Below are 25,596 nucleotides of genomic sequence, written 5' to 3'. Positions count from 1 at the left end.
TGGGGATGTTCAACCCCCCCCCCCCACACACAGGGGGTGTTCAACCCCCCACAGGGAATGTGTGCAAACACCCCCCCCCCAGCAGGGCGCGGGTTAAGACCACGCTTGCTCCTCATGAAAAACGATTTCAAGGTAATATTTACATGACCCCTAGCTGAGCGGTCAACAAGGGGTCATGTCTGTAGTGGTAGGCTGAATGTCCAATAATCACAGCGCGCGTTAGACGGTGTCCAAAAGATGCGCCAGGACTTTCCGGACACCTTGTAGTCGATGTTGTAGTGCGTAGCATAGGCGGCGGAACGGGGAGGGCACCGGGGTACCGTGCCCCCCTTTGATTTTGGCATCTTAATATTAGCTCTATGGGCGTTGCATGGAAAGAATGGGACCAAAAGTCGGCAGTGCCCCCCCCCCCTTAATTGAAGGTGTTTCGCCGCTACTGGTGCGTAGGCATAACAGCCGTCAAAACCGTCGTGAAAAATGTGTTACATGCATTGGCTCCTCACGGACATCGTGCCTATAGGTAACTATCTGAGAAAATGGATGAAGAACTACTGCCATGGATTGTGTTCTGGGATCCACTTAGACCATAGAACCGACTAATCCCGCATCCGTTATGTCCAGAAATCCAGAGGGACAGATTCATAATTCATTACTATCCACGCACATATACGGCTCTTCGACATAAGTTTTGTTTGCTATGGATATGATTACGTAAACGATCGTGGCCAAAGTTGACGTAGGTAAAGGATGCATTGAGCCCTGGCGGTTTTTTTTAAGCACACTTTAGTGATGTTGAGGTTACCGCACGATTAGTATGAAATAAATATCATGCAATGTATTCTGCATGACAGGTGCGTGTGTGTGAGTAACACGATATGGTGGCGGCGGAGCGGGGAAAAGCAGGCAGGGCGGGGCCAGTGTCCGCGGCGCGGGCCTGGCGCGGAGGAAGGCCGGGCAGCCGCCGAGTGGCGCGCCAGTTCGGCGCGGGTTGTGCGCGCGCGAGGTGACACGAATACCGCGGGAACCAGAAGTCGACGGAACACACGCCTCACAGGTTAGTGCCCTGGTGAATAGTATATCGGTGGTGGGAGGTTCGGCACGCAATGTTTTCAGATAGCTTTCTATGGGAGGTTAAATGCATTTTCGTAAACATTTGCCTGTTGCGAGGTTCCCATTTCAGAAAACAAGAAAACCTATGCTTAAAGTTGTCGTCAATACTGTTTTACATCGACAATAATGTTGACGTATTGGAACAACATAGCCGACCTAGATATGAACTCCATCATTGCATATTTGAATCCCGTGGATAATGCAATGATAAGTAAAGTAAGTAAGTACTGAGCTCCACCTCAAACATTCAGCCAAATACGCGTGCCCTGCGCGCTCCCGAATCAAGACTTTCGCACCACAGAACAAGGTGGACTGACCTGACCTGACCTGACCTGTTTCAGGCGGTATTAAGGCCGCAGGATGGCCGGCGCTCGTCTAACCATCAGCCTTCTAATCGGTCAGTATTTTATACGGGCAGTCTCACTCTTGAGGGGGTACGTCACCCAACACCTCTTGACTGAACAGAAGCAACCAAATCGGACCCATCAGCCTTATATATTTTGGCTTTGCATCTGTCTACGTGACAGATGCAAAGCCAAAAGATACAAGGCTGATGGGTCCGATTCGGTGGCTTCTGTTCAGTCAAGAGGCAGTGTTTTCATCAATCTCCCACCGCAAGTTTTCTGAATATAATGGACATTGGGCAACAGTAGACAGTAGATAGTAGACGGTAGTGCAATTTACTATCACCCATGACATTACCCTCACCTCATTAGCAGGGTGCCGCACTAGTCTCGAAGGCTACTTGTACTCTAAACAGCATTCAACTAACTGCCGATCTTGCCCTCATTGCTATCCATTCAATGGGAACTCCCCTAAGCTATTCTGCGTCAATCATTGCATAGATATTCACCATTCATTAGGTATACGAGTATAATGCCATTGTCCGTTGCCGTCTGTTGGAACTTGGAAACATTGTGGCGCAAAAGAGCTGTTGTCTATGCTACAAGCAATGCTCACGAAAAGGCACGCACTATTTATAAAATACATGCCGTAGCAAATCAAATCCTTATCAAGTGAATGCCTGCAGAGCAGGGTCAAGCATTTATCACCGGTATTAATAAACGTCAGAAAAGCTTTAAATGGCGTGTGAACAGCTTAAATAAAGGAAAACTGATAACGTACGCAGAACTGTGTGAGGGATAAGCCGATTCGTGTCGATGTTGTAAAATTGGTTTACCACGTGACGATGCATAGGAAATTATCTAAGTGCGTCATGTTCTACCTCTTAAGTCCACATTTTCATTTAAAATTAATTGCATCGTTCTAAAGCTAATACAGTTACAGTATGTAACTATTAGGTAACCATTTACCTTTCGGCATAAGATCTCCATAACAAATATAAGTTTTAACATTTTCTTCTTCCTATAACTTTAAAAAGCATTGTAGGCTATGCCACCATGAGCCTTCTTGAAGCATAGACACGGAGTTTTTCAATGCTAAAAAGTGTCCAATTGGTACAAGCAATGTTCGCATTCCGTCCCTGCCTTGTCCCAGCCCGCCACTGACCGGACGGCGGTGCTGATTACCGGTATATTAACTACCGGGGTGGCTTTTACCACCGACCGGCCGTCGGTAAAAACTCGCTCTATGGCCTACAGGACGGGCGAAGAGTGGGTCGCATCGCGCAGGGCCCCAGACGGCTGGTCACGTGACCTGGGGCGCCACCCGGCGAGGCGTCCAGAGGACCAAGCGGTGCCAGTCAGGGTGGCAATTGAGTCACGTGACTAGATAGCGGCGCTCATCTAAAAGAGGAGAATGGTGTAAAAATGAGGCTTGAAGAGGCTAACAAAAAAAGCCAAAAGTTTGAATATCTTTCGATTCCGAACCCAATCCAAAAGCTGTTGTTCATAGTGCAAGTATTTACAGTTTAGTCAGAATATAATGGGTAGATAGAGAGTGTTTCACTCTATTTGGTAACTTAAACTCGCCAGGGAAACCTTGCAGAATGTTGCAACTGCTTCCGTTTGGCACTCAGCGCTCGATAGTTCCTGTTGTTGCTCAAGGAAATCGATAAAAAAAGATTTTAGCACCAAATCGCAAACGTTTAGATACTGGTGCTGAGGTCATTGCCTTATTGTAAGCAATGCACAATAGACATTTTCTAGACCATCATGAAAAAAACACTAACGTGCGTCCTATGTGTTCGCGGCAATTAAGCTGGCAGGGCCTCCTCTAACATACCCACTGGGTGGGCAAATGCCCACCCAGTCACCACAATTGCCCACCCAGTGGCGTCGAGTTGCCCACCCAGAAGCAAATGCAAAAATAAAGGTTTCTTCGGTTTCTTAAGCAAACTGGATGCTGTTTGAAAGACAAAAAAAGTTTTCTGGTTGCCCGATATTCAGGGGCGTAGCCAGGATTTCCTCAAGGAGTGGGCCAAACTTACAGGGGCCCAAGGTAACCCCCTAAAAATCCAGGACATCGGATTTCATCCACTATTTCTTAGAGATGGCCCAAATGAATAGAAAATATTTATTTAAAAAGAATGCTAGAACTGAGGGTGTAAGCAGTCCATGGGCCCCTGTTAGATACACCCACAAATAGCTTCATAGAGTCGCTCAGCCGGTTCTGAGGGCGGTCTGAGTGTCTTGTAGAGGTCGGATTAGGGTCCTTTAGACCGTCAAAGGCCTCTACAGCCCATGAGAGCCTCGTAAGCCGTCTGAGGGTCATATAAGCCGTCTAAAGGCCACTCAGACCGACAAAAGGCCCCCTTGCACTTGCAGAGGGCACTGTCAGGCCGACGGAGGGCCCTCTCAGACAAACTAAGGGCCTGTTCAGGTCATTTGAGGGCCTCCTCAAACCGATAGGGGCCCCTAAGATCGATAGTGGATCCGATGTGAGATCCCTCAAACCGACATAGGGTCAGACCAACAGTCGGAAACCAACAGATCAACAGAGGACCCTTCAGGTAAACAGAGGGCTCTCTGGTCGATCGAGGGACCCATAGGCCGTCAGGGGCCCTCAACAGAACAGCAGAGGGCCTCTCCCCCCAGGTCGGAACTCGGAAGAGTGCCCCTCATGTCGATAGAGGACCTCTTCAGGAGGGGAAAAAGCCCCTCCAGTTGATAGATGCCCTCTCGGACGAACAACGGGCCCCTCAGGCCGATCGGGAGCCGCTAAGACCGACAGAAGGCCCTCTCAGTCCAAACTCCAAAAAGGGACCCTCATGCAAATAGCGGTTCCTTTAGACTAACAGGGGGCCCTTCAGGTGTTCTACAATTAAATATGCATATTATTTTCGCATTGATTTTATTTACACACCGTTGGACCCATCCCATCCACCTGGGCCCCCTGGTTTTAATAGGGCCCCAAGGCTCTAAAATTGAGGCTCCCTTGGACGAAGTATGGCTACTCATCTGTGTCAAAGGATCTGTCGCAGGGGCCTTTGCGTCGCCAAGGCCCAAGGGCCCACTGTGTTAGCCAGGGGCCCCTATGGAATAGGGGCCACTTGAATTCCAGGAGGGGCCATGGTCTCTTTGGCCCGTCCTTGGCTATGCCACTGCAGGTGACAAGCGTTCTTTCAGGCGACCAGGGGCCCCAGGCGACCAGGGGCCCCAGGCGACCAGGCCCCCCAGGCGACCAGGGGCCCCTAGGTGGCCAGGGGCTCCCAGGCGGCGAGGGGCCCCCAGGTGGCCAGGGACCATAGGCGACCAGGCCCCCTCGGCGACCAGGGGCCCCCAAGCGACCAGGAGCCCCCAGGCGACCAGGAGCCCCAGGAAACCGGGGGCCCTCGGATGACTGCAGGGGCCCATTGGGTCATCAGGGGCACCTCGGGTAACCAGGGGCACAGAAATGAAACTTCGATATCAATTTTCTTCCAAGTAAAAGACGTTTTATCGAGGTTTTTTTTTAATATCCCGGGCCATTGCCCCCGTGCCCCCCCCCCCCTTGGCTAAGCCCCTGCCGATATTGGTATCTGTGGACAAAGACAGCTAAATCTCTAAACACGGCTGAGCTGAACAAATAAAAAAGAATCATGACCGGTTCAGGTAGCCTTTAATACAATGTATTATGTTAGTTAAAACACTGACCTGATGATGACAAGCACGCAACAACCAGCAGTATGTATTCATTTTTTACGGTACCTATATGATCATTTTAACGAGTGTAATTTCAACTTTTGCTACGAAATGCATAACAAATCGTCTTTTAGTATCTTACATGATGCCTGTCATAATAATCGATTACTGAACAAAATTTGCAACACTTATCGGTGAGGTTTGTAAATTAGGAGCTCTAACTCGCTGTTGCATCTGTAAGTCCAGGTAGCACCCCTCTCACGGCATTGGGTTTTAATCGGTATTTGTAAAAAGCAATTGTCTCGTAAGTGAATAGGCATGTACGGCCCTCCAGCAAAGGAGTGGTTGGTAATGCCGGGTTCACACCGGTTTTCCGGTCCGGAAAAATTCCGTCTGCCGGGCCGGCACCAAAATGTTGAAATTGTCGCTAGATGTCAAAAAAGTCGCTAGAACCGGAAAACCGGAAAGTCGAGCCGGAAATGTCATAATCATCAACCATCAAGTACGATAAGTAGGTACCAAGCAATCTCGCGAATTATTTTGAAATCGAACATACTTGTGTGACGGTTTTACAAGTCCCTGATGCAGTTCCACCCAACCGAAAATCATCCATACTTCACTGGTAGGTATATTAGCAAGATTAATACAATTTAACATTTACAGCATGCGGGCTGGGTATCGACAAAAAGACACTAATAAATTTCAATCGCGCTTTGGCTGTTGTTGGTTTAAAAACACCTGCGAACAAAGAGGAATTGAGGGTTGGGCAGGGCGCATTAGAGACGGCGAGCTTGATATTACGCTTGCTGATGTAGATGGCTGGGTCTCAAAATCGGTCATCTGACTGTCACTGAGCTCTACTGCCATAACCCGCGCCCCGCGGGGGGTCCTAAATTTCCACGCCTTGCTGGTGGGGGTGTTTAACATCCCCCTTTTAACTCGGCTCCTGGGCCACGTAGCGATACGGGGAAGGCGGCGTTCGAAAGAGTGTCAAAATTAATGACGAAATTAATTCGGTCACTTTTTTTTGGTCAAATCAAAGGTCAGGTCACCAGAGGTAATGGAAAGCCGAATTTCACCGATTTTCAGGTCGAATGTCGACGATTTACAACAAGCCAACGCATAACTTGGCATCAATTTTCTCCCATTGACTTATAATGGGGGGGGGGGGTCACAAAATTGACCTGACCTTAGGTCACCGATATCAAAATTCCGAGATAGTTATTTATTTAAATTATGTACATATTGTTGCCCTTATCAATCGCTGAGAGTTTCAAAGAGGTCGGTCGCTCGATGTAGCATATGGAAGACGTTGAAACTTTGTATGAGGTGAGGTCACTTGATGTGACCTGATGACCTGACCTTAAGTGACCTTGGTCTACAATTTTTACATGTGCAGAAAAGATGTATGATAAGGTGTGCCAAAAACAGCCGCCGTTTTTTAGATGTTCGCGAAAAACCACAGGGAGGGTTCAAATATTCCCCCCACCCCCACCCCCAGCAGGGCGCGGGATAATATCCTTGGCATTCAGTAGGTACCATCGTATTTCCTGAATCTTCTACTTGCGATTGAATGGCAAAACTGCCTCCACCCTCCCGAGCTGCTATGTGCTTGTGTAGGAGGGCATCGAGGGCAGAGAAGTGTTGTCAGCGCGTCTTGTAGAATGTAGATTTCAGAATCTGCTCGGCTGGCTCCACTTCGTAGACGACGGAAGTTAGCAATACGTAAATTGTGCTACCTGTCCTGCGGCCGGCTCCAGCGCTTGATAATCTCTTCTGCAGATACTGGCTCCGCTCCTTCCACAACCAGCGCGTCCGCAATGTTGTTCCACAAATTCGCCCTTTTCACCGCTTCCTTATAATATTTATCTTTTTTATTATAAAGTCATGGATATTTTCCAACCAATGAAATTAATTTATAATTTGAAAAGGCCATGAGACATGTGAAATACAAAAACAGAAATGTAGCTATCACTCCGTTTGAGATGCAAATGTTTTGAAATAAAAATGAAACGCCGTCAAATTTACGCTTGAATTTTATATTCTCGTGAAAAATCGCGAGACTATTAGGGCACCGTTGGTTAAATTGGTCCTGTAGCGCTGAAACATAACATTATTTCCCTCGTGCCTTAATTTCATATCACAAACGGTGGCTATCCGGCAAGGCAAAAGTTGAGATGATTTCAACTTTTTGCCGGACCGGAAAATCTGGCTCTCCGGCCTGCCGGACCGGTCAAAAGAAGTTGCCAGATTTGCCGGTTCACACCAGTTTTCAATTTTCCGGCACGGAATTGGCCATTTTTCCGGCCCGGCAGACGGAATTTTGCCGGTCCGGAATCCGGTGTGAACCCGGCATTAGTCGTTACGTTTTAGGCATTATAACTTCGAATGACAGAGCCACTCCACCAGTAAAATGACTCAATAGGAATAAGAAGAGGGTTCATGTGGACACTTCGGCAATGGCTTTCAACAACCATTAGATGTATTTATCAACGCAGATCGATTTTTGTGAAGTTAGCAACCAGCCACTAAATACCTGGAGAGCCGTACAATGTATATGTATATCTGGAACGAATAGACGTCACGAGCATCGCTAACCATAAAACACGCGACAAACGTTAACTTTGCAAACTATCATCTTGTTTCCAATAATGGCACAGCTTACGAGTATTTCGCCTCACCCCCCCCCCCCCCCGGCCACAGGTTTTAAAATTGGTTGAACCCCAAAACAAGTGGCTGGATCCGCCCTTCATGGGCAGGGGAGCGGCGAAAAATTTTCCCCGCCCACTGAAAAATCCTTAGAGGAGGCCCTGTAAGCTGGAAATACTCCATTGCAAGCAGGTGCCAAATGGCTACGATTAATACGTGCTGGTATCAGCGATTTTGCTTTACCTGGTGCGCCAGAGTGATCATATCAATGCGAGGAAAATGACGACAAAATTCATGTGTTTCGTGGAGTGGATGTGCTCCAAATAGATTTCTTACGTCACCATCCAGAACTCGGGATAAACCATACTACATGCATAAAACGACTTACTTATTGTCAGGGTCGGAAGAGTAAAATTGGCAGTCTCTGATGAGTTTAAAGGAAGGACGCTGACAGCTGTAACTTCAGTCTCCTGTGTTTAAATTTTCGTGCATGGTAGGTGGGTACCTATGTATATGGATTGCATACGGATATCTGCCCCTGAAGCTCTTTTTTGCTGTCTTAAGTCGTAATGGTTCGATACTGTGCCGCAATGACGCGCATCCAGCCGGTACAGCCTAGCCATTCAGGCGCTAGAGATTTATATGCCGCTAAAGCCCGCCCATGCCGCCCAACATCAAACATAAACTTTTCAGGGAACAAAACCTGAGCCGCCCACAAAATTGAGCCACTGCTAGCGGCCAGGTTTGATTAAAACTACGCTCAATGATAATTTTACCAGTGTGAACACATGCTGAAAACGGCCGAAACATACCTCCCCGCCCTTCATGCGCACTTGTGTTATCCGTATTTACCTTCCCCAAAACATGTGGCAGTTCGCCTTGGATTGACACTGACAGTTCAAGTTAAAAGGTTAATGTAAGATGCCTAAACCACTGCGCGTGTGTCAGTGATTTAGCCCGTTTCTGGCCAGTCCTCCGTCGACCGGTAATAGTTCACGTCGATTCTGGACTGACCAATCGTGCCGGCGTGACCGCGCTGAGCGCCGGTGCGCGACAGACACGGCGCACCGCTGCGCAACGTTAGTCACGGCCAGCGTGCTCTGTGCAAGAGGCTTTGTTTGCTTTCATTTCACCTGGATATACGTGAGACGCTTAATGTGCACTCCGTGAAGGGCGGCCGAGGCTAATTTGGAGGAATGTGACGAGTCAGTATCAGCGTATAGTGATAATATTCGCTAACAGCACGAAGCACGACGACGTATTTCTTACGATACCTATGTGCTCCCTTTCACAGGAACTTGCATGCTAGCGAGTGCGTTTGCAACGGCGAATAAAAGAAACAATCATGAAGAAAGTCTTCAAGATCTATCGTTACGGGTAAGTTATCTAACCGTTTCATGACACCAGCCTCCGATACCTCCGAAACCACACACTCAACAGTCGTACATAACCCTTTGGGGCGAAACGCTTATCAAACGGATATCGGTTGTATAGCATCAACATTTGATTGGTAGGTACTATCAAGTACCAGTGTTGAGTATGTGTCCACTGTCTAGCCTGGAGCTGCGAATTTTGCATTGGCCGATTGTCTGTCGGTTCAAGGTCATTTCCTCATTTTCTCTGCACACCTCACACCCTGTGAACGGTTGCACTGCCTTTCATAATCTACAGTTCGTGTGCAAGCCTCTGGAAACCGAGTCATTATCGCAGATAATCTGGTAAATTCCTCAGGCGGCACATTCCTTGGAGATCTGTACACTCACGCTTACACAAACGGATGCCGGCTAATCAATGGGAAATAGAGATAATAGAGTCACTATGGTTAATGCTCTCTTTACATAAGGACGGATTGGCTTGAGTGAACAGCATGCAATTAAAAAGACGATGGTTTTTCACTTACTTGCTGCAATTATTTATCAGGTTTGGTGATTGAAAGTTCTATTTGTATCAGCTTTGTTTTCTGGGCGATATAAAAAATAGACCGGCAAAGTAAGGACCCTTCTCTCATAAACTGCGACAAAGCAGCTATCGGTAGGTACTACATATGGTTCTAGCACTGGCCATTGCCTGTGACCATTGACCTTGCACTGACCTCCACTCTCACTCTTGGCCTCTGCTACCGAATATTGTGTGGTATCACAGTAGACAACTGTTCATTGTTAGTGAGCCTGCTGATAATCCGATAACATTTTCTACCCAGTTGCCCACTGTGACGGCCTAAATCTTTGACAATAGAATCACCATCCTAACCATGCCTGACGTGCTGTGCGTTCACACTGTGCGAATTGTCCTACCCCTGAGCTGCTGCAGAGTTTTCGGCGCATGACCGGTCTCAGGGCCGCGGGGGTACTGCAGGACCGCGTATGTAGTCGTGACGGCCCCCCTCCCCCGGGCCGTGAGAGGGGGGGGGGGTCGGTACCCAGACAGCGACATGGGAACGGTGTGGGTATGGGCGCCGACAGTCGGAGTTAGCTGGGTGACGGTATATCGAGGAAATCACAGTGTACTGACCGCCAGCCGCACGTTTTGGCGGTGATACGGCCAGCGTGAGACTCACGGGCTGCGGGCGATGAGGAAGAGATAGGTGGTTCTTTGTTTACATTTAATTCATGCAGCCGTAACCGTTAGGCACTCGGTTAACTAGATTGTACGGAACATAGTATCGACAAAATGATAGGACAAGCACACGTAAAATAAGCCAACAAATAAAAACATTTCACCGAAGGTGAGAGCATCAGCAGCGTGGTATTCAATTCATGGTAAGCATGCATCATGCAGAACACAATCAATCATTTTCGGTTCCTCTCATTCGCAATCTTTTTAGCTACAAATGGATTCTTACGCCTTTTTTGTCGTTAAGCCCACAATCTTAGCTGGCAATTATAAAATGTTGAATCTCGAAAATTTATCATTTGACAAACACAAACAGATTCCATTCCAGTACCAACGAGTAGTACTCGCTTAGAAAGAGTATAGTTACAGCACAGATTACACCAAACTCCCCATTCTGCAAACACCCTTACACTTTTGCTCTCCCCCGGCCAGCCCCTGAAGCGGAACCGCCCGCGTGCACGGTCAGCCGCCGCCGGCGAGTGTCCACTTTCCTGTTGCAGATCGTGCCCCGGTCTGTGACTGGGGCTGGGCCCGCCTCTCTGGAAGGTCACGATACGCTCACCGGCAGGTGTAGGGTCGGCTCAGGGGTATATGACTCAGAGCTGGCGGGTGTATGTACTGCGCGTGAACCAAGGGATGAGAATGGAAAAGGGTAGTCTCGGGATACTGAAACTTGATCATTTACCTTCATTTAACCCGAACTGTATTGAGAGACTGTCAACAAAACGTTTTGCCCCCTTTCTCTGTCTTACACTGCCTCATGTGGATACTTAATGCGGTCGGTCCGTGATGCTAGCGTTTCATACATACCTACTGGTGAGACCGAAACCATTGGCGAAACAGTTCCTCTTCGCGTTTGCCTGCGATTCCGGGGCAAAACAGGCGTAAATGTGTGGGGAAATATGTACTTATCCTGGCAGCAGCAGCTAAAAGAGGCTCATAGAAGAACATGCTGAACGATTTGTCCTTCCCATGACTGTTCTAGTTCACACGATATTCAACGTCATTACGTTGCTGATGAAGGCTGTTTCCGTCATACGTTCTTTAAACCAAAACAACCATCGGGGAAAACACGACTCAGAGGTAAAAGAGTAGCCTCAGAACGGCTGCATTTCAGTGAACGCGCTAACCACGTCGGCATTCTTTGAGCAGTGACGCAGCGGAGCGCTGCTAACTGGCTCAGTCACCAGATGTTTAGAGATCCCGGGACTGTCAATTGCCCGTGTATCTACCGTCGTGGGAACAGAGAGCGAGGATAAAGACGCGGAGACTGGATAAAACGTACAATTAACAAGCCCCTCATAATTTGTTCCAGGAATGTCTTTCCCTTCCTTCCAAGCTTGTGAAAAAGGATGAAACTTTCAATGTTTCTTTGCCAGAAAACTAGGTCAAACGCTGAACGCTCGCATTCGGTAATCAGCCTACATAATTGTGTTTGTTCGCCATAGTAGCTCAGGTTCATTTTTGACGATTTGACTTCGCCAGCCTTAAAGGGACTATCCCACCTTTACATTAGGTTTGAGTTGAGATAGCCAAGTTTGCGGCGAGGTCCAGAAACCACTATCTATCTTGGTTGCAACCCCCGCGGCCTCGTGGTGTTGAAGAAATTCGTTCCCTTCATTTGAAAATGAGCCCTGCGCAAGGCCCAATCTCTTAACCATTAACGGTAATCTGATGACGTCATTTGCCTTTTGAACGCCTGTTCAAGTGAAGTATCACTTGATTTACGAATAAGGCAATCAGAGACACAAAATTTGTTATTGTATGAGCCGCGTCATATTTGAGAGCAAATACCTATATTTGCTGCCAAATTTCCCCCACACTGACATGAAGTAAATCTTTCATTACGTCACAGATCCGATCTAAATGACGTCACGATGAAATATAAAGGTCGCAATATCTCAAAAAGTATACGATGAAAACGCGTAAAAACTTGCAGAATTCGTCACAATATCATGAGTAACATTTCCGAATCCTAAACGGGACTTTTTTGAAGGTGGGATAGTCCCTTTAAGTCGTATTCACAGCACTAACAGTACTCACATGGTACTCTAGTCTCTGTTCCAGTTGTTTCTGCCTCTCGCTGTTTGAGCTTCTGACGAAAGGTACCTGTGGACAACAGCCATTGGTTTCTCTCAGCGTATATTATCTGGACTAATCCGAGTACATACTCTGTATATGCTGGGCTACACTGTATATGCTCAGTGTTCCCGGTTCCGTTAAAGGAAGACTGCCACCTTCAAAAAGTTTTCTCAGATCGGCCTATGATTTATTCCCTGGATAAAACAAAATTTTAGAATTCACCTGACAAAGTATCATCACGTGAATCGCGAAAAAATTATCGATTATCATACAATTATCAATCGGTTAATGTCTAGCGACAATGTTTACACATCACTAGACTTCAAGGTCATAAGATTATTACATTTTATTTGAAAAAGTAAGGTATTTTATGATTTAATAATATATGATTTCATAAGAAATTGGCCATGTTTAATTTATTTTGCATTTAACTTCGTAAAACATTTAAAAATCATGGCTCATTTGGAATGGGTCTGGCCCATGTTAAATCCCATTTCCCACACTTTTTTGGAAAAAATGAACTGCTGAATATATAAGTTTAACTTTTATTTTGACACTCCAAAATTCTTCTCTGATCTCGAAACAATCAAAGTTTTGACATATATTTGCCAAAAGATAAGAAAATTCATGTTTCAAAGTTATCGATAAACAGTAGAGATGTCGGTTTTCTTGGACTAAAAAAAATGGCATCAAACTGAACTTTGGTCTCCGATTTCTCGCAAACGGGTTCGAATTTCGGAAAACCGACTTCAGTCTGGGACATATGGCTCAGCTCTAGTGAAAACCGTTTTGTGAAAAAAAGGTGGCAGTCTACCTTTAAAAAGGAGCAATAGGAAAAAGGCCGGCATACACAGTAGAACTAAACACGATAACATTGATAATAAAAACATAACTATGCATTATGCAGTCTCTCAAGCCTTACACACTCTTAATTCCACATCTGAGGATCCACATATGGATCCCAGGATCTTAGGATGTAAATGCCTAAAGGGTGGGATTATTGCTCAGAAAACCGGAATTGTTCGAGAATCGATTTAAGTGTCACCTTCAGTTACAAGCGTAAAGGATGGCCACAACCATGGACGCAGGAGCCGTGGGGGCAATGGCGGCAAGCTGCCCCACAACTTGAAGGCTGTGGGGGCGACGCCCCCACAACTTGAAGGCGTGGGGGGCCAGTAACGCCGCCCCCACAACTTTATTGAATATTTTCGCTAAATATTTTGCTTTTGTGTAAGCTTTAAAATGTAATTTTGGTAATTTTCAAAATGAAGTGGCCCAAATGCGAAAAGAAAAAAATGTGGTAGGTTGGTTTTGGGGACCCAAGTTGCCCTCCCCTCCACGGTTGGATAAAATGGAATGAAGGTAAAAATAGGTGAGCCGACGAAATTTACCTAGCGTAAAAAAATCATTCTTGGTAGCTCTGATATGGTGGGCATTCCTCTAACTTCTCGGTCCCTGACAGTAGACATTAGAAAATCCCTGACTCTCATTTCCTCTCATTTAGATGGGTATGAACAAATAGGTGCCGATTACGTGACAAGTACGCTTGCTTCCCGTCACGGAATGGCTTGAATAGCATTTAACCCGCGCCCCACTGGGGGTCCTGGATTTCCACGCCCTGCTGGGGGGGGGTGTGTTTGAACACCCCCCCCCCCCTTCTAACTCGGCTCCTGGGCCACGCAGCGATACGCAGAGGCGGCGTTCGAAAGAGCGCTGAAAATAATGACGAAATCACTTCGGTCACTTTTTTGGTCAGGTCAAAGGTCAGGTCACCAGAGGTCATTGAAGGCAAAATTTCGCCGATTTTCAGGTCAAATGTCGACAATTTCCAAGAAGCCAGCGCATAACTCGGGAACCAATAGAGCTACAGCGCCGCGGAAAAGTGCATTCGATAACCCTATTAACAGCCTTTCTAATTAACTCTCAGATTTGACCTGGCGTCAACGGTTTTGCCTGCAAGGGGCAAAAAACTGGCAAAATAGCCGATTTTTTTAAAACAGTTTTTCTGCAATAACTTTTGACTCAAGCATAATTGTACGAGCTTACTTTTACCGGCATCGTGTTCCTCTTGTCAAGACGCATCGTATGATTGTATTTCAGTTGAGACAAGTATAATAACACGGAACAAAAATGATAGACGAACGCGTTTCGGCTAAATCACCGTCATCAGCGTCTAAAAGGAGAACAAGAGGCACACATCGAGCAAATATCACAGTTCAATCGTTTTGATTTTTACATACACTTTTTTAAACAAGCATGTGACAATGTGGTTACATTTCCTTTGACAAAGAGAAAATATCCTAAAAGAATCCTAAGAGAATAGCCACATTGTACAGTTTACACAGGTGTTGCACAATTCATATGTGGATGTTTAAAATGCCAAACAACGCCGCTGCTTTTGCCCACTTCATGAAACCAACCCTGACATTAATGGTATCACTCGTAGCAATAAACGCCGCTTCAGTAGCTTTTCTGTTGTCGCGATTACTACATGACGTGAGTACCTTTGCCCCGTCCCAGTATGGGAGATGGTTTGAGTTCTGAGCATGTAGAACAAACGCACTGTGTTGCATGTTATTTCGTAGGTCACGTCTGTGCTCTTTTAATCTCGTTCCAATACCCCTTCCCGTCTCCCCGATGTATTTCTTATTGCAAGACCCGCATGGAACCTGATATACAACGCTGTTGCCATTATCCTTTTTGTTACTTTCTCTATTTCTTGATAGCATGTCACCCACCTTTTTACCCGAAGTAAAGGACACTTTAAAACCTATAGTCTCGAGTTCTTTCGCAATCGTTGTGGCCGTGATCGAGTTCGGCATCGTGATGTATCGTTCGTCTTTTTTCTTGGTTTTTGTTGTTGAGGATCGTTTTCAGTTGTTTGTTGTTGAGGATCGATCACGGCCACAACGATTGCGAAAGAACTCGAGACTATAGGTTTTAAAGTGTCCTTTACTTCGGGTAAAAAGGTGGGTGACATGCTATCAAGAAATAGAGAAAGTAACAAAAAGGATAATGGCAACAGCGTTGTATATCAGGTTCCATGCGGGTCTTGCAATAAGAAATACATCGGGGAGACGGGAAGGGGTATTGGAACGAGATTAAAAGAGCACAGACGTGACCTACGAAATAACATGCAACACAGTGCGTTTGTTCTACATGCTCAGAACTCAAACCATCTCCCATACTGGGACGGGGCAAAGGTACTCACGTCATGTAGTAATCGCGACAACAGAAAAGCTACTGAAGCGGCGTTTATTGCTACGAGTGATACCATTAATGTCAGGGTTGGTTTCATGAAGTGGGCAAAAGCAGCGGCGTTGTTTGGCATTTTAAACATCCACATATGAATTGTGCAACACCTGTGTAAACTGTACAATGTGGCTATTCTCTTAGGATTCTTTTAGGATATTTTCTCTTTGTCAAAGGAAATGTAACCACATTGTCACATGCTTGTTTAAAAAAGTGTATGTAAAAATCAAAACGATTGAACTGTGATATTTGCTCGATGTGTGCCTCTTGTTCTCCTTTTAGACGCTGATGACGGTGATTTAGCCGAAACGCGTTCGTCTATCATTTTTGTTCCGTGTTATTATACGCATCGTATGAACTATAATGTGACCTTGAAAGGCCAACTTGAAAATTTGACCTCAGGTTAAGGTCACGACCTGACCGGAAAGGGTAATGTTGCATATCAGTCGATCCGTATCGTCGAGCTGAACACATCCAAGGCGTTTTCATTGCTCTAGCATGACTCTATCAAAAGTTATTCGCGAAAAACTGTTAGATACCATTCTTAACCTGAGATGACCTCAGGGGCATAACCAGGGGTCACGGATACCATTTGCATGTTCCTTGTGTCTTAGTTACTTGTAATTCAGTGTTTCGGAGTGTTTGTAATGGCTTTCGTCCAAAAGAGGCGCGGCGCCTTTCAATTTTCTCCCATTGACCCTACCTATACCTAATGGGGAAGTCGCAAAATTGACCTGACCTTAGGCATCGATATCAAAATTCTGAGATAAATATTTTGTACATACTATTGCTCTTAGCAATCGCTGAAAGTATCAAAGCTATCGGCCACTCGGTGTAGCTAGGGCAGACTTTGAAACTTTTTGTGAGGTGAGGTCACTTCAAGTAACCTGGTGATCTGACCTTGAATGACCTTGGTCTGAAATTTTCACAACATGTGTAGAATTGATGTATGATCAGGTGTGCCAAATTGCTTCGTGACTCGCGTGTCCGACAAGGTCCTGGAGTTCATTTTTTGGGCCCAGAGGTGAAGTCCCCAATAATTTTACTGTTTTACGTTTTTTTCTCTCAAATATATCTGATTACGTTATTCGACATTTTGCGAAATGAAGTGGCTTATATCCGAAGAGAAAATTTAAAGGGACCCTCCCGGCTCCCACCTTCAAAAAAGTTAATGAATTGGCATGAAAGTGATGTCGCTCGGTCCAGAAAGAGCAAAAACGAATATCTACCAAATTTCATCGAAAAATATTCACCGGTTTTCAAGATATTAGACTTTTACTTTTGTTTACTTTTTGAGATCTCCGCTGTTCCTAGCGACTTTATTTGAAAGTGCGGCATTTGTTGCGCGCAAAGCAGCATATACCACCGCATGCTACAAAACGTTTTAGTCAAACATTTAACGGACGTTCGAAAGCCTGATGACGTCATCAGATTCCCGTAATGGTTAAGAGATAGGGACCACGCTGGTCCCACCCTGCAAGTTAAGGGAAGAAATTTCTTGAACACCATAAAGCTGCGGGAGTTGCGACCAGGATAAATGGTGATTTCTGAGCCTGGCCGCAAACTTGGCTATCTCAACTCAAAACTAATGTTAAGGTGGGAGGGTCCCTTTAATTTAGGGTACCTTTGTTTTATCCCCGGAATCGGTCTCCACCACAGCCATGACCCTTGCCCCCACAACTTCAAACTCGTTCTCGCGTCCCTGGCCACAACAGTACAGCCACTTTCCAATTTCACATTTATCGGCTCATGACAAGGCACAACCGAATAACGTGGTTCAGGTGCTCGACTTAGCTATAGGTTGTGACGTACTCGTCTGGATAGCTTTGAAACAACGCATTTCCGCAATGAATCATGCTGGCCGTTCGCGTTAGATACGTGGAGTGGTCTGCAGTATGTACAAAACTACGCTACGTAGAAGTAAGAAGCTCACGCTAAAGATAAGCGAATATTATCCTGAGCATTTCCTTTCCTGGAACTTATTTGATGCTGAACCGAGTTTCGAGCCACTTTGGTAGTGTTAACATTTACATAATTTGAATGTGCGGTAATGCCCTGGGTTTTTGTCGCTATTTCGCCTAAATAAGTAAAGAACAGTTCGATCTGGATGTCGATTATTCAATATTCATTACTGTTAAAAACTGTTATGAGCTGATGCGTTTCAATACGCCTTACCATTTAGGTACCGTCCTCTATCGCTTTACGCCATCCGTGCATAGCAGAGGGCATCATTATTCATTTGCCCTATCATACTAAGGTTTAGTACAAACGAGTGCTTGGCCGATAACCATTCACATTTACCCGAATAACTGACGATCGAATGGATAAAACGTCTTTCCTTTTCCGGCAGGCATCCGACCCGACTGCGGTAAAGCTCGAGTCACACGGCGCTGACTCTGGACAGGTGCTGCCATCTGGCCCCACTTCCGGCGACCACTACGAGGTGGCGCTGGGAAAGGCCACCGTTATCCCCGACCCTCCACGAGCCAGCCTTCTGGAAGGACCCATGCCGGCAATGAAGTACGTTTAAGGCAGACAGCTTCTTTGTAACGTTATCAGTTATCACCTGTTATTACAATATTCCAGTTGGCAACATGAGGTAGCATCTGTGCGTTTCGAAGTTTGCTCGACCTGTCGTGAATGATGAAATCATACGAAAGAAGCACCTATAAGCAATAAGTAAACGCCTAAGAACGCTGCGTCTAATCTGGCACCGCTACCCACTTTTCACTCATTGAATAAAACGTGTGCAAGCCAACTTAATCATACTACCTCTGTTGATTGGTGAAGCATTAAAAGTGAACTACGAATGTAGGTACAACACCCATAAACCTATGTAAATAAATGTCACGGTATCTTCTATGTCCTCAGGTTTAGCTGCAATGGTGCGTTTGGCTATTTCGTGGAGCCGTCCTTCGCCTGCAAGGCGTTTCACTACTGCGACAGAAAGGGAGAGCGTTACACATTCCTCTGTGACGAGGGAACCACTTTCAATCAGGTGAGATGACGTCTGGGAAGCTAATCGGTAGATATGACTATTGACATTATATCGATGCACTCGAGGCGCATTGTATATTGTATACCGCATGTCTCGTTTTTTAAACCTGAATCTCTATATCTTCGCAGCTGTGTCATCACATCATGTGACAAATACAAGAGAAAATAAAATTGCAACAGTGGACAGCCACCACCGATATATTTATTTATCAAATGAACCCGTTTGGTTAGTTTGGTCACTACAACACACCCCAATCTTCTGACCTACGAGTGCGTCATGTGTGGGAGAATGGAAAAATTAATCCTAATCGACTTGTTCCAGTCTTTCTAATTGCCCGTTCCTCCGTTTCAGGTTCTGAACCAGTGCGAGCCCGGGCAGGCTCCAGGCTGCGGTGGAGCCAGCTCACCGGAGCCGGAGTCTCGCCCGGAGCTCACCTCGGAGTCTCGCCCGGAGCTCACCTCCGAGTCTCGCCCAGAGCTCAGCTCGGAGTCTCGCCCAGAGCTCACCTCGGAGTCTCGCCCAGGGCTCACCTCGGAGTCTCGCCGGCGGGGACAACCGGAGCGTCCGCACAGTCTGCCGGACTCAGTCGAGAAGAGGGCCGTCGCGGCAACGCCGATCAACCCGGACGGCGACATTCTGATCGGCTCTGAGTCGGTACAGAGTGAGCGGCTGCGCCGGCCGGCGCGTCCCCGCGGCCAGGGTGACCGGGTGGGGGCACAGGACGAGCCGGACGCTCCGCAGCCCCGCGTGGTCACCATCAGTCCGAGGGTTCCCGTCTCGGATAGTATCCGGTCCACCACGGGCAGACCGCTGCAGCTGACAGACGGCGGAGCAGAAGTTCCCGGCCAGTTCCCCAGTGGACCGGCGAACTCGGCGCCATTCGTCAACCAAGCCGGGAACCAGAATCCATTCCGGGGTAGCGCACCCAACGGCGCACCGTTCTTTAACGGTCCGCTCCAACAGCAACCGGGCCTTGGTGGCAACTTCGCTGGACAGAATCCTGGTCCAGTGGGACAGCCTGGTGGTTTTAATGGACGTGCTACAGGTGTCAGTGCTCCAGGTGCCAACATCGGTAGCCCTAGCTTTGCCTTTGGCGGTCAAAATCCCGGCTTCGCTCCCGGCTTTGGTGGAATAGACCCGGCATTTGCGGGGCCAACTGGAGGTTTCAATGGTCCAAACGTCGGATTTACCAGTCCATCGCCTGCCTTCGCCCGATCAGACTCCCCATTCGTTCAGCAAGATCCCCGCTTCCAAGATCCTAGATTCATCCAGCAAGACCCCCGTTTTGCTCAACAAGACCCTCGTTTCGTCCAGCAGGATCCCCGTTTTGCTCAGCAAGACCCCCGTTTCATCCAGCAAGATCCACGATTCGTTCAGCAGGATCCACGTTTCGGCGGTCAGCCAGACCCTCGTTTCGCTGGCCAGGGCCCCGCCTTTGCTGGTCAAGACCCACGCTTCGTCGCGCCTGGAGCCGCCTTTAATGCTCCGCCTCCAGACTTCAGCAGCGGGGTACCGTTTGCCTTCAGGGAGTTTGGTGGAGTTCCAGCCAATCAAGGTCTGCCTCCTGCCACTCCGACAGACGTGAAGGATGGCACTGGACCGACTGAAGATAAAACTCAGGGGGATGCTGGTGCGATCGGAAACTCAGCAGCCAAAAGCAGAGGACAGGAGGAGGCGACGAAGCAGGCCAGCCAGAAAGTGGGACGCTTGAGTGGTGAAGGAGGTCAACGATCTCGACTACGAGGAGACGGCACTCCAGCTGGTTTTTCACCCGTTGTTGCAGAGGAGGACATCTTTCAGTCTGCCCCTGGACCTGACAGCCATCAGATTGGCTTCCAACAGAATGGATTTTCGAGACCTGACGGTGCTTTTCCATCTGGGGGCCAAGCTGCTAGACAGGGAGTGAACGATTTTCAACAGGTATCTCAGCGTCAGAATCCATTTACTTTACGCGACAATAACCCCGGATTTATTCCGAGCGACACCAGATTTATTCAGGGAAATCTGGAGATCTTATTCCCGCAACAGTTTCGTGATGATCCTAACGGATTTAGGCCCATCAACCCAGAGGTGTTTCGAGCGGGTCAGGATGGATTCTTAACGAATCAGAAACGTTTTGCCCCAGCGCAAGAAATTTCGCCAAGTAGCCCGGGATTCGTTCCGGGCCAAACAGGCTTTTCACAACAGGATAGGTTTTCGCAAGACCAAAATAACTTCCAATCGCTAAATGGCGACATTTCTGGAGGATCAAATGACTTTACCCAGCGACAGACGCCGTTTGCTCCAGACCGAAGAGGAGTTCCATTGAATGACAATGTTCAAAGGAAACCAGATCAGTTTTTACATAACAGACAAAAGCCGTTGGCATTTGACGAGCCATTGAGGACAAGGGAAGGTCAAGACTCGTCAAATAATGGAAGAGATAACATTAACTCTGAAGAATCCCTACATGATCGAGGACCAGTCCAGCCCGCTGATCTCAATGATCCCAACCAGGAGTCAATTAACCTTGACAGCAAACGGAAACCAAGAGGTCGCATAAATCGTGGCAAATTTCCTCTCACACGCGATCAGTTTTTCAAAGCTAAGGAAGAATCCAGACTTGCTGATGAAAGGGTCATTGAGAAAAGAAATGAGAATGGGGAAATTCTAGAAAATGCGTTACAGGGTAGTAAATCTGGGTCAGATTTGCCTGGCGATGAGCTGAACACTGAGCAGACAAGACTTAGACCCACTCATTCTGGTTCTTTGCCCGAGTCAGCAAGGGGCGGATTCAACAGAGCTGTGCTTGCTTTTGATCAGGATGGGTTCCAACGAAGTCCAGATGAACGAAATTTTGAAAGAAATATAAACAGATTTCCATCAGAACACCGGAGCTCTTCTGCCAGGTTCCCTGGAGGATTCCGGCCAGCCCAGGACAGGTTTTCGCCGCCAAGCCCAGGGTTCCCACAAGATCGTGATAGATTTGAACAGGATCGGAGAAGGTTCCCAGAGGATCAGCAGATATTCCAAGGAAATCGGGGAAGGTTCCGAGGAGATCGGGGACGTTTTACTCCGGAAGGCGGGATATTTGCTCAAGATCAAGTCGGATTCCCACAGGAGCAGGGGAGATTTTCGTCGGGTCAAGGAAATTTTGAACCTGATGAAGGCAGATTCCCATTGAATCAGAATGGCTTCAATCCAAACCAAAACCAATTCATTCGGGACCAAAATAGGTTCTCATCAAACCCCAGCCAATTTACATCGGAACAGGGCAACGTATCGCCGACTCAAAACGGTTTTCCTAACGGTCAAGACAAATTCACTCAAGTTCCCGCAGACCAAAACAGAATTCCAACAAGACAAAGCGAATTTCAGTCGGACCGAAATAGTTTTACTACCAACTCAAATCAGTTTAGGGTCAACCAAGGTAGTGCTCAACAGGAGCAGGACCAATTTTTTGGCCCCAACTTCTCCCAAAACACACCCGGGTTTCCTATTCAAACTTCATCAAATCAGGACCGATTTGGACAAGACCTGAACACCTTCAACTCAAACGATAATAGACTGCAACAGAATCAAGATGGATTTCCACGCATCCCAAATCAGTTCCCGCAAAACAACATTGACTTTGCGCAGGGCGTAAATGGTCTCAGCCAGAATAACGACGGTGTTAGAGGTTTTGGTGCATCTCGTCTGCCTCAAAATCCTAATTTCTTTAATCAAAATGACTTCGATTCCAACCAGTTCCAGCCACAGCGGGGCCCAGCGCCGGGACAATTCCCTTCACGATTCCCATCTGTCCCTGACAGAGATGCGTTTGCTCCGCCGAAGCAAGGAGGTACACGTGGAAACCACATTGTAGAAGATAATGATTTCTTTGATGTGACAACTGCTCCTCCACCTCGCATAATCGCCCCCCTACCAAAGGACATGATTGAACATATGGACAAGAGTGACGCCGGAATCACTCAGGAGCAGTCAACGCCAGGCATTCCTCAAGGAAGTACTCCCTCGGGACCAGGCAGGGGTCTGGGTCGGCGTCGCAAGCCGCCTCGGCGCCGCCCACCCCCTCGGGGTCACGTCAGCGCTATCGCTGGACAGAGCGGAGACTCACAGAGTCCTATTGAACATCCGACCACGCACCCGACGAGTAACGAACACGAAACCGTCACTATTAATCCATCCGGGGGTCGGACAGGCTCTATAGTGCGTCATCGCCAGATCGCTGTTCGTCGACGACAACCGAACGGGCGGCGGCGACTGGGACGGCGACGAAGCACCACACCTGCGCCAGAAGTCACCACGGAGGCTGTGGACGTCACTGAGCCTTCCGTAGACATCACTGGCCCCTCGGGAGAGACGGTCCCATCAGCGACCACCGTCGCCACGACACCAGGTGCTGGAAGACGTAGGAGGATTGGTGTTCGTCGCAGGTTGCCTGGAGGCTTTCGGTCACGCGCCCGCACTCGTCTGAGGAGGCCGGCACTGACGGACACGTCAACAGGGACCTCGGGACAAGGGGTGGACGAGCACCAGTCCGATGCTCTCGCTGATTCAACGCTAGAACGCCCTCAATTTTTGGACTCGGATGTCTCTTCTCTGTCTGGTGATGGCCTCCTGCGAGAACCAAGCAACCTTGACTCGACCACGGTGAAACCTGATTTTGTGCGAAGGCGTCGTCCCGGCGTGGCGGCTCGACGAAGGCGGCTACGAGGACGGCAAAATACAGCTAGGACTGCGACATCAGTTTCTTCGTCTTCTTCTCCAGACGCTTCAGTGACATTGCCTTCAGCTGCGTCGGCTGCTGGAACAGGCCGCCGTCGGTATCGCGAAGGAGACGGCGAAGGTAGTCGGCGAACGGTAGCTGATGCGGACCAAGACAGCTCTAACGATAACACCTGGCTGGATGGCACAACCGCGCCTGGCTCGGTTCAACAGCAGGATCCCCATCCCGGCTCCCGCCGTCCTCCCCGGAGAAGGTTCCGGCCAGGTAGACGTCGAGTGAACGACTTTGAAGGGTCAAACGAGAAGCCCACAGGCGCAAATGCAAATGGACAGCGTTCCTCAAACATTGGGATTGGAGAAGTAACTGGTTTTGATCGATTCCAAGGAAGTGCACCGAGTGGATTTGATTTCAGCAGTGGCGCTGGTTCCCAGAATTTCGCTGGTGGAGATTTTGAACGCAATAACTTCGGGCAGCATCGTTTCTCGGATCCCACATTGGTGCAGAATGACTTTCTAGATTCCGCCGCTTCTGGTCCTTCTGATTCGCTGACGCGTCCTGGCAGGCGTCAGCGGTTCCGACCCAACGCTCAACAGCATGTTCCTTTCTCTGGTCCTGCTCGAGGTCGTGACGTGTTTCACCAGCCCGGCACCTTCTCCACCTCGCCTTCCGCTGCTGCCCTCGCCTCCACCGCCGAGCCTGTGACGGCACCCACCCGAAGGTTCCGTTTCACATCCCAAGACCCAGCTACTCTGCCTTCAACTGAGCCGACGACAAGTGAAGCACCTCATGAAGAAGTCGTCACTGGCCGAAGTATCGGCAGGGGTCCTGTGACAATTGTTTCCACGGGTAACAGCATTCAGACAACGAGCCCCGCGCTCGAGGACACCGCCGTCGCCGCCGAAGGAGTTCGCTTCAGCTGGTCCGAGCCCACCTCTGCGGCCGAGACGACCACCCGTCGCTCTCAACGACCCTCCCTTCCAGAGGTAGCGGACCTGCCTCCTGATCTGGTAGACCGTAGGCATCCACATTCAAGATCTTCAACCTCACTCAGTGATATGCTAAACGGTCGTCGTCGGCACTCAGATACTAGCAACGAAACTGGCAGAAACCATCGCACAAACCTCAGACATCGGATACAGCATGCACGAACCACAGAACCCACACGCGCCACTCCACATCCAGTGCCTCCTCCAACGGAAGCAACGCCTCCAACGACCTCGACAATAGCAACCACGAGCGCCACGCCGCAGGACAGCAGCGCAACTGGCAAGGGAGACTGGCGTGCAAAGCCCTGGACGACCAGTTTCGCGAAGGCGGCGGCTAAAGGCTCCGTCTCGACTTCAGAAGAAGATGTCTCGTTGGACTCCATCACCGAAATGGTCGTGGCAACAACTACTCAACGGCCAATCCCTGTCACTCTAAGTGAGGAAGAACCGCGCCTGCCTCTCCAAGATCTTTTTGAAAATATTTAGGATGTCCAAAATTCCAACAGCTTCTGGGTTACAGGAGTACTAATCGGTAGTATTTTATAAACTTTGTTGAAGGTTATCGTAACTTTCCCAAGCGTCACATGATTTGTGGTGTACGTTGTTCGGGATGTGGAGTAAAGCGATGACGTTGAGCGTATGTGAGGCAATGTTGTCCACTGTTGTCCTAATGTTTCACGCCCCTGGAACAGTGACGCTGCGATGTCCTTGTCATCACATGTAAGGTCATTTTTCTGAAGTGGCACAGAACGCACGCGGCACGACGTAGCCTGGATTGAACGTGCGTGTGAAATGTGCCGGTGTGCAATGTGCATTTTACCTTAGAAAACGAGAACGTGGTTGACGACGTCGGCGAGCCTATGTGCCTATGATCCATCCTATACAATGCTAGTATAAACGACGATATCTGAGCCTTTTCTTTCTCTCAAGAATGAGACTGCATCAAGCATTATACATTCCAACTTTTAGAAAAGATATGTAGGTTTATCACTGTTTATTGTCTTAGCATTACGTCTCTGATAGGTACTCGTTAAGGAGCCTTTTAGCCAACAAGCCGACTCCCGTCTCAGACATTGCTGTTACGAATATCTATTGGTACTGGATTGAACGGGATCGTAGGTTAACGAATGATCAAATCATGCATAACTTATGACTGATGTATGAACCTGATGTAGA

At 48.0% G+C, this 25,596-nt stretch overlaps 1 protein-coding gene across 1 annotated transcript; it reads left to right on the top strand.

Moving 5' to 3' along the window:
- The first annotated feature begins 936 nt into the window (after positions 1-936).
- On the top strand, positions 937-24,136 carry LOC122394063 (proline-rich receptor-like protein kinase PERK1). Its single transcript, XM_043390617.1, has 7 exons — positions 937-1,054; positions 1,452-1,507; positions 9,076-9,158; positions 18,079-18,248; positions 18,600-18,726; positions 19,078-19,642; positions 23,997-24,136. Exons 2-7 carry the CDS (start codon positions 1,471-1,473, stop codon positions 24,134-24,136), a joined length of 1,122 nt encoding a protein of 373 aa, XP_043246552.1. The 5' UTR covers positions 937-1,054; positions 1,452-1,470.
- Positions 24,137-25,596: the final 1,460 nt, after the last annotated feature.

Source organism: Amphibalanus amphitrite, unplaced genomic scaffold, assembly GCF_019059575.1.
Source record: "Amphibalanus amphitrite isolate SeventyFive unplaced genomic scaffold, NRLGWU_Aamphi_draft 000571F_arrow, whole genome shotgun sequence".
Classification (NCBI taxonomy): domain Eukaryota; kingdom Metazoa; phylum Arthropoda; class Thecostraca; order Balanomorpha; family Balanidae; genus Amphibalanus; species Amphibalanus amphitrite.
The sequence above is the reverse complement of the archived record's forward strand: the minus strand, read 5'-3'. Positions and strand labels throughout refer to the sequence as shown.

What these genes read in the sequence shown, in the direction of transcription:
- LOC122394063 (XM_043390617.1), top strand. Translation starts at nt 1,471, where the DNA reads ATGGCCGGCGCTCGTCTAACCATCAGCCTTCTAATCG. An exon ending in AACCATCAGCCTTCTAATCG is followed by an intron (nt 1,508 to 9,075) that starts GTCAGTATTTTA and finishes TCCCTTTCACAG; the next exon opens with GAACTTGCATGCTAGCGAGT. An exon ending in GAACCAGAATCCATTCCGGG is followed by an intron (nt 19,643 to 23,996) that starts GTAGCGCACCCA and finishes GCGTCCTGGCAG; the next exon opens with GCGTCAGCGGTTCCGACCCA.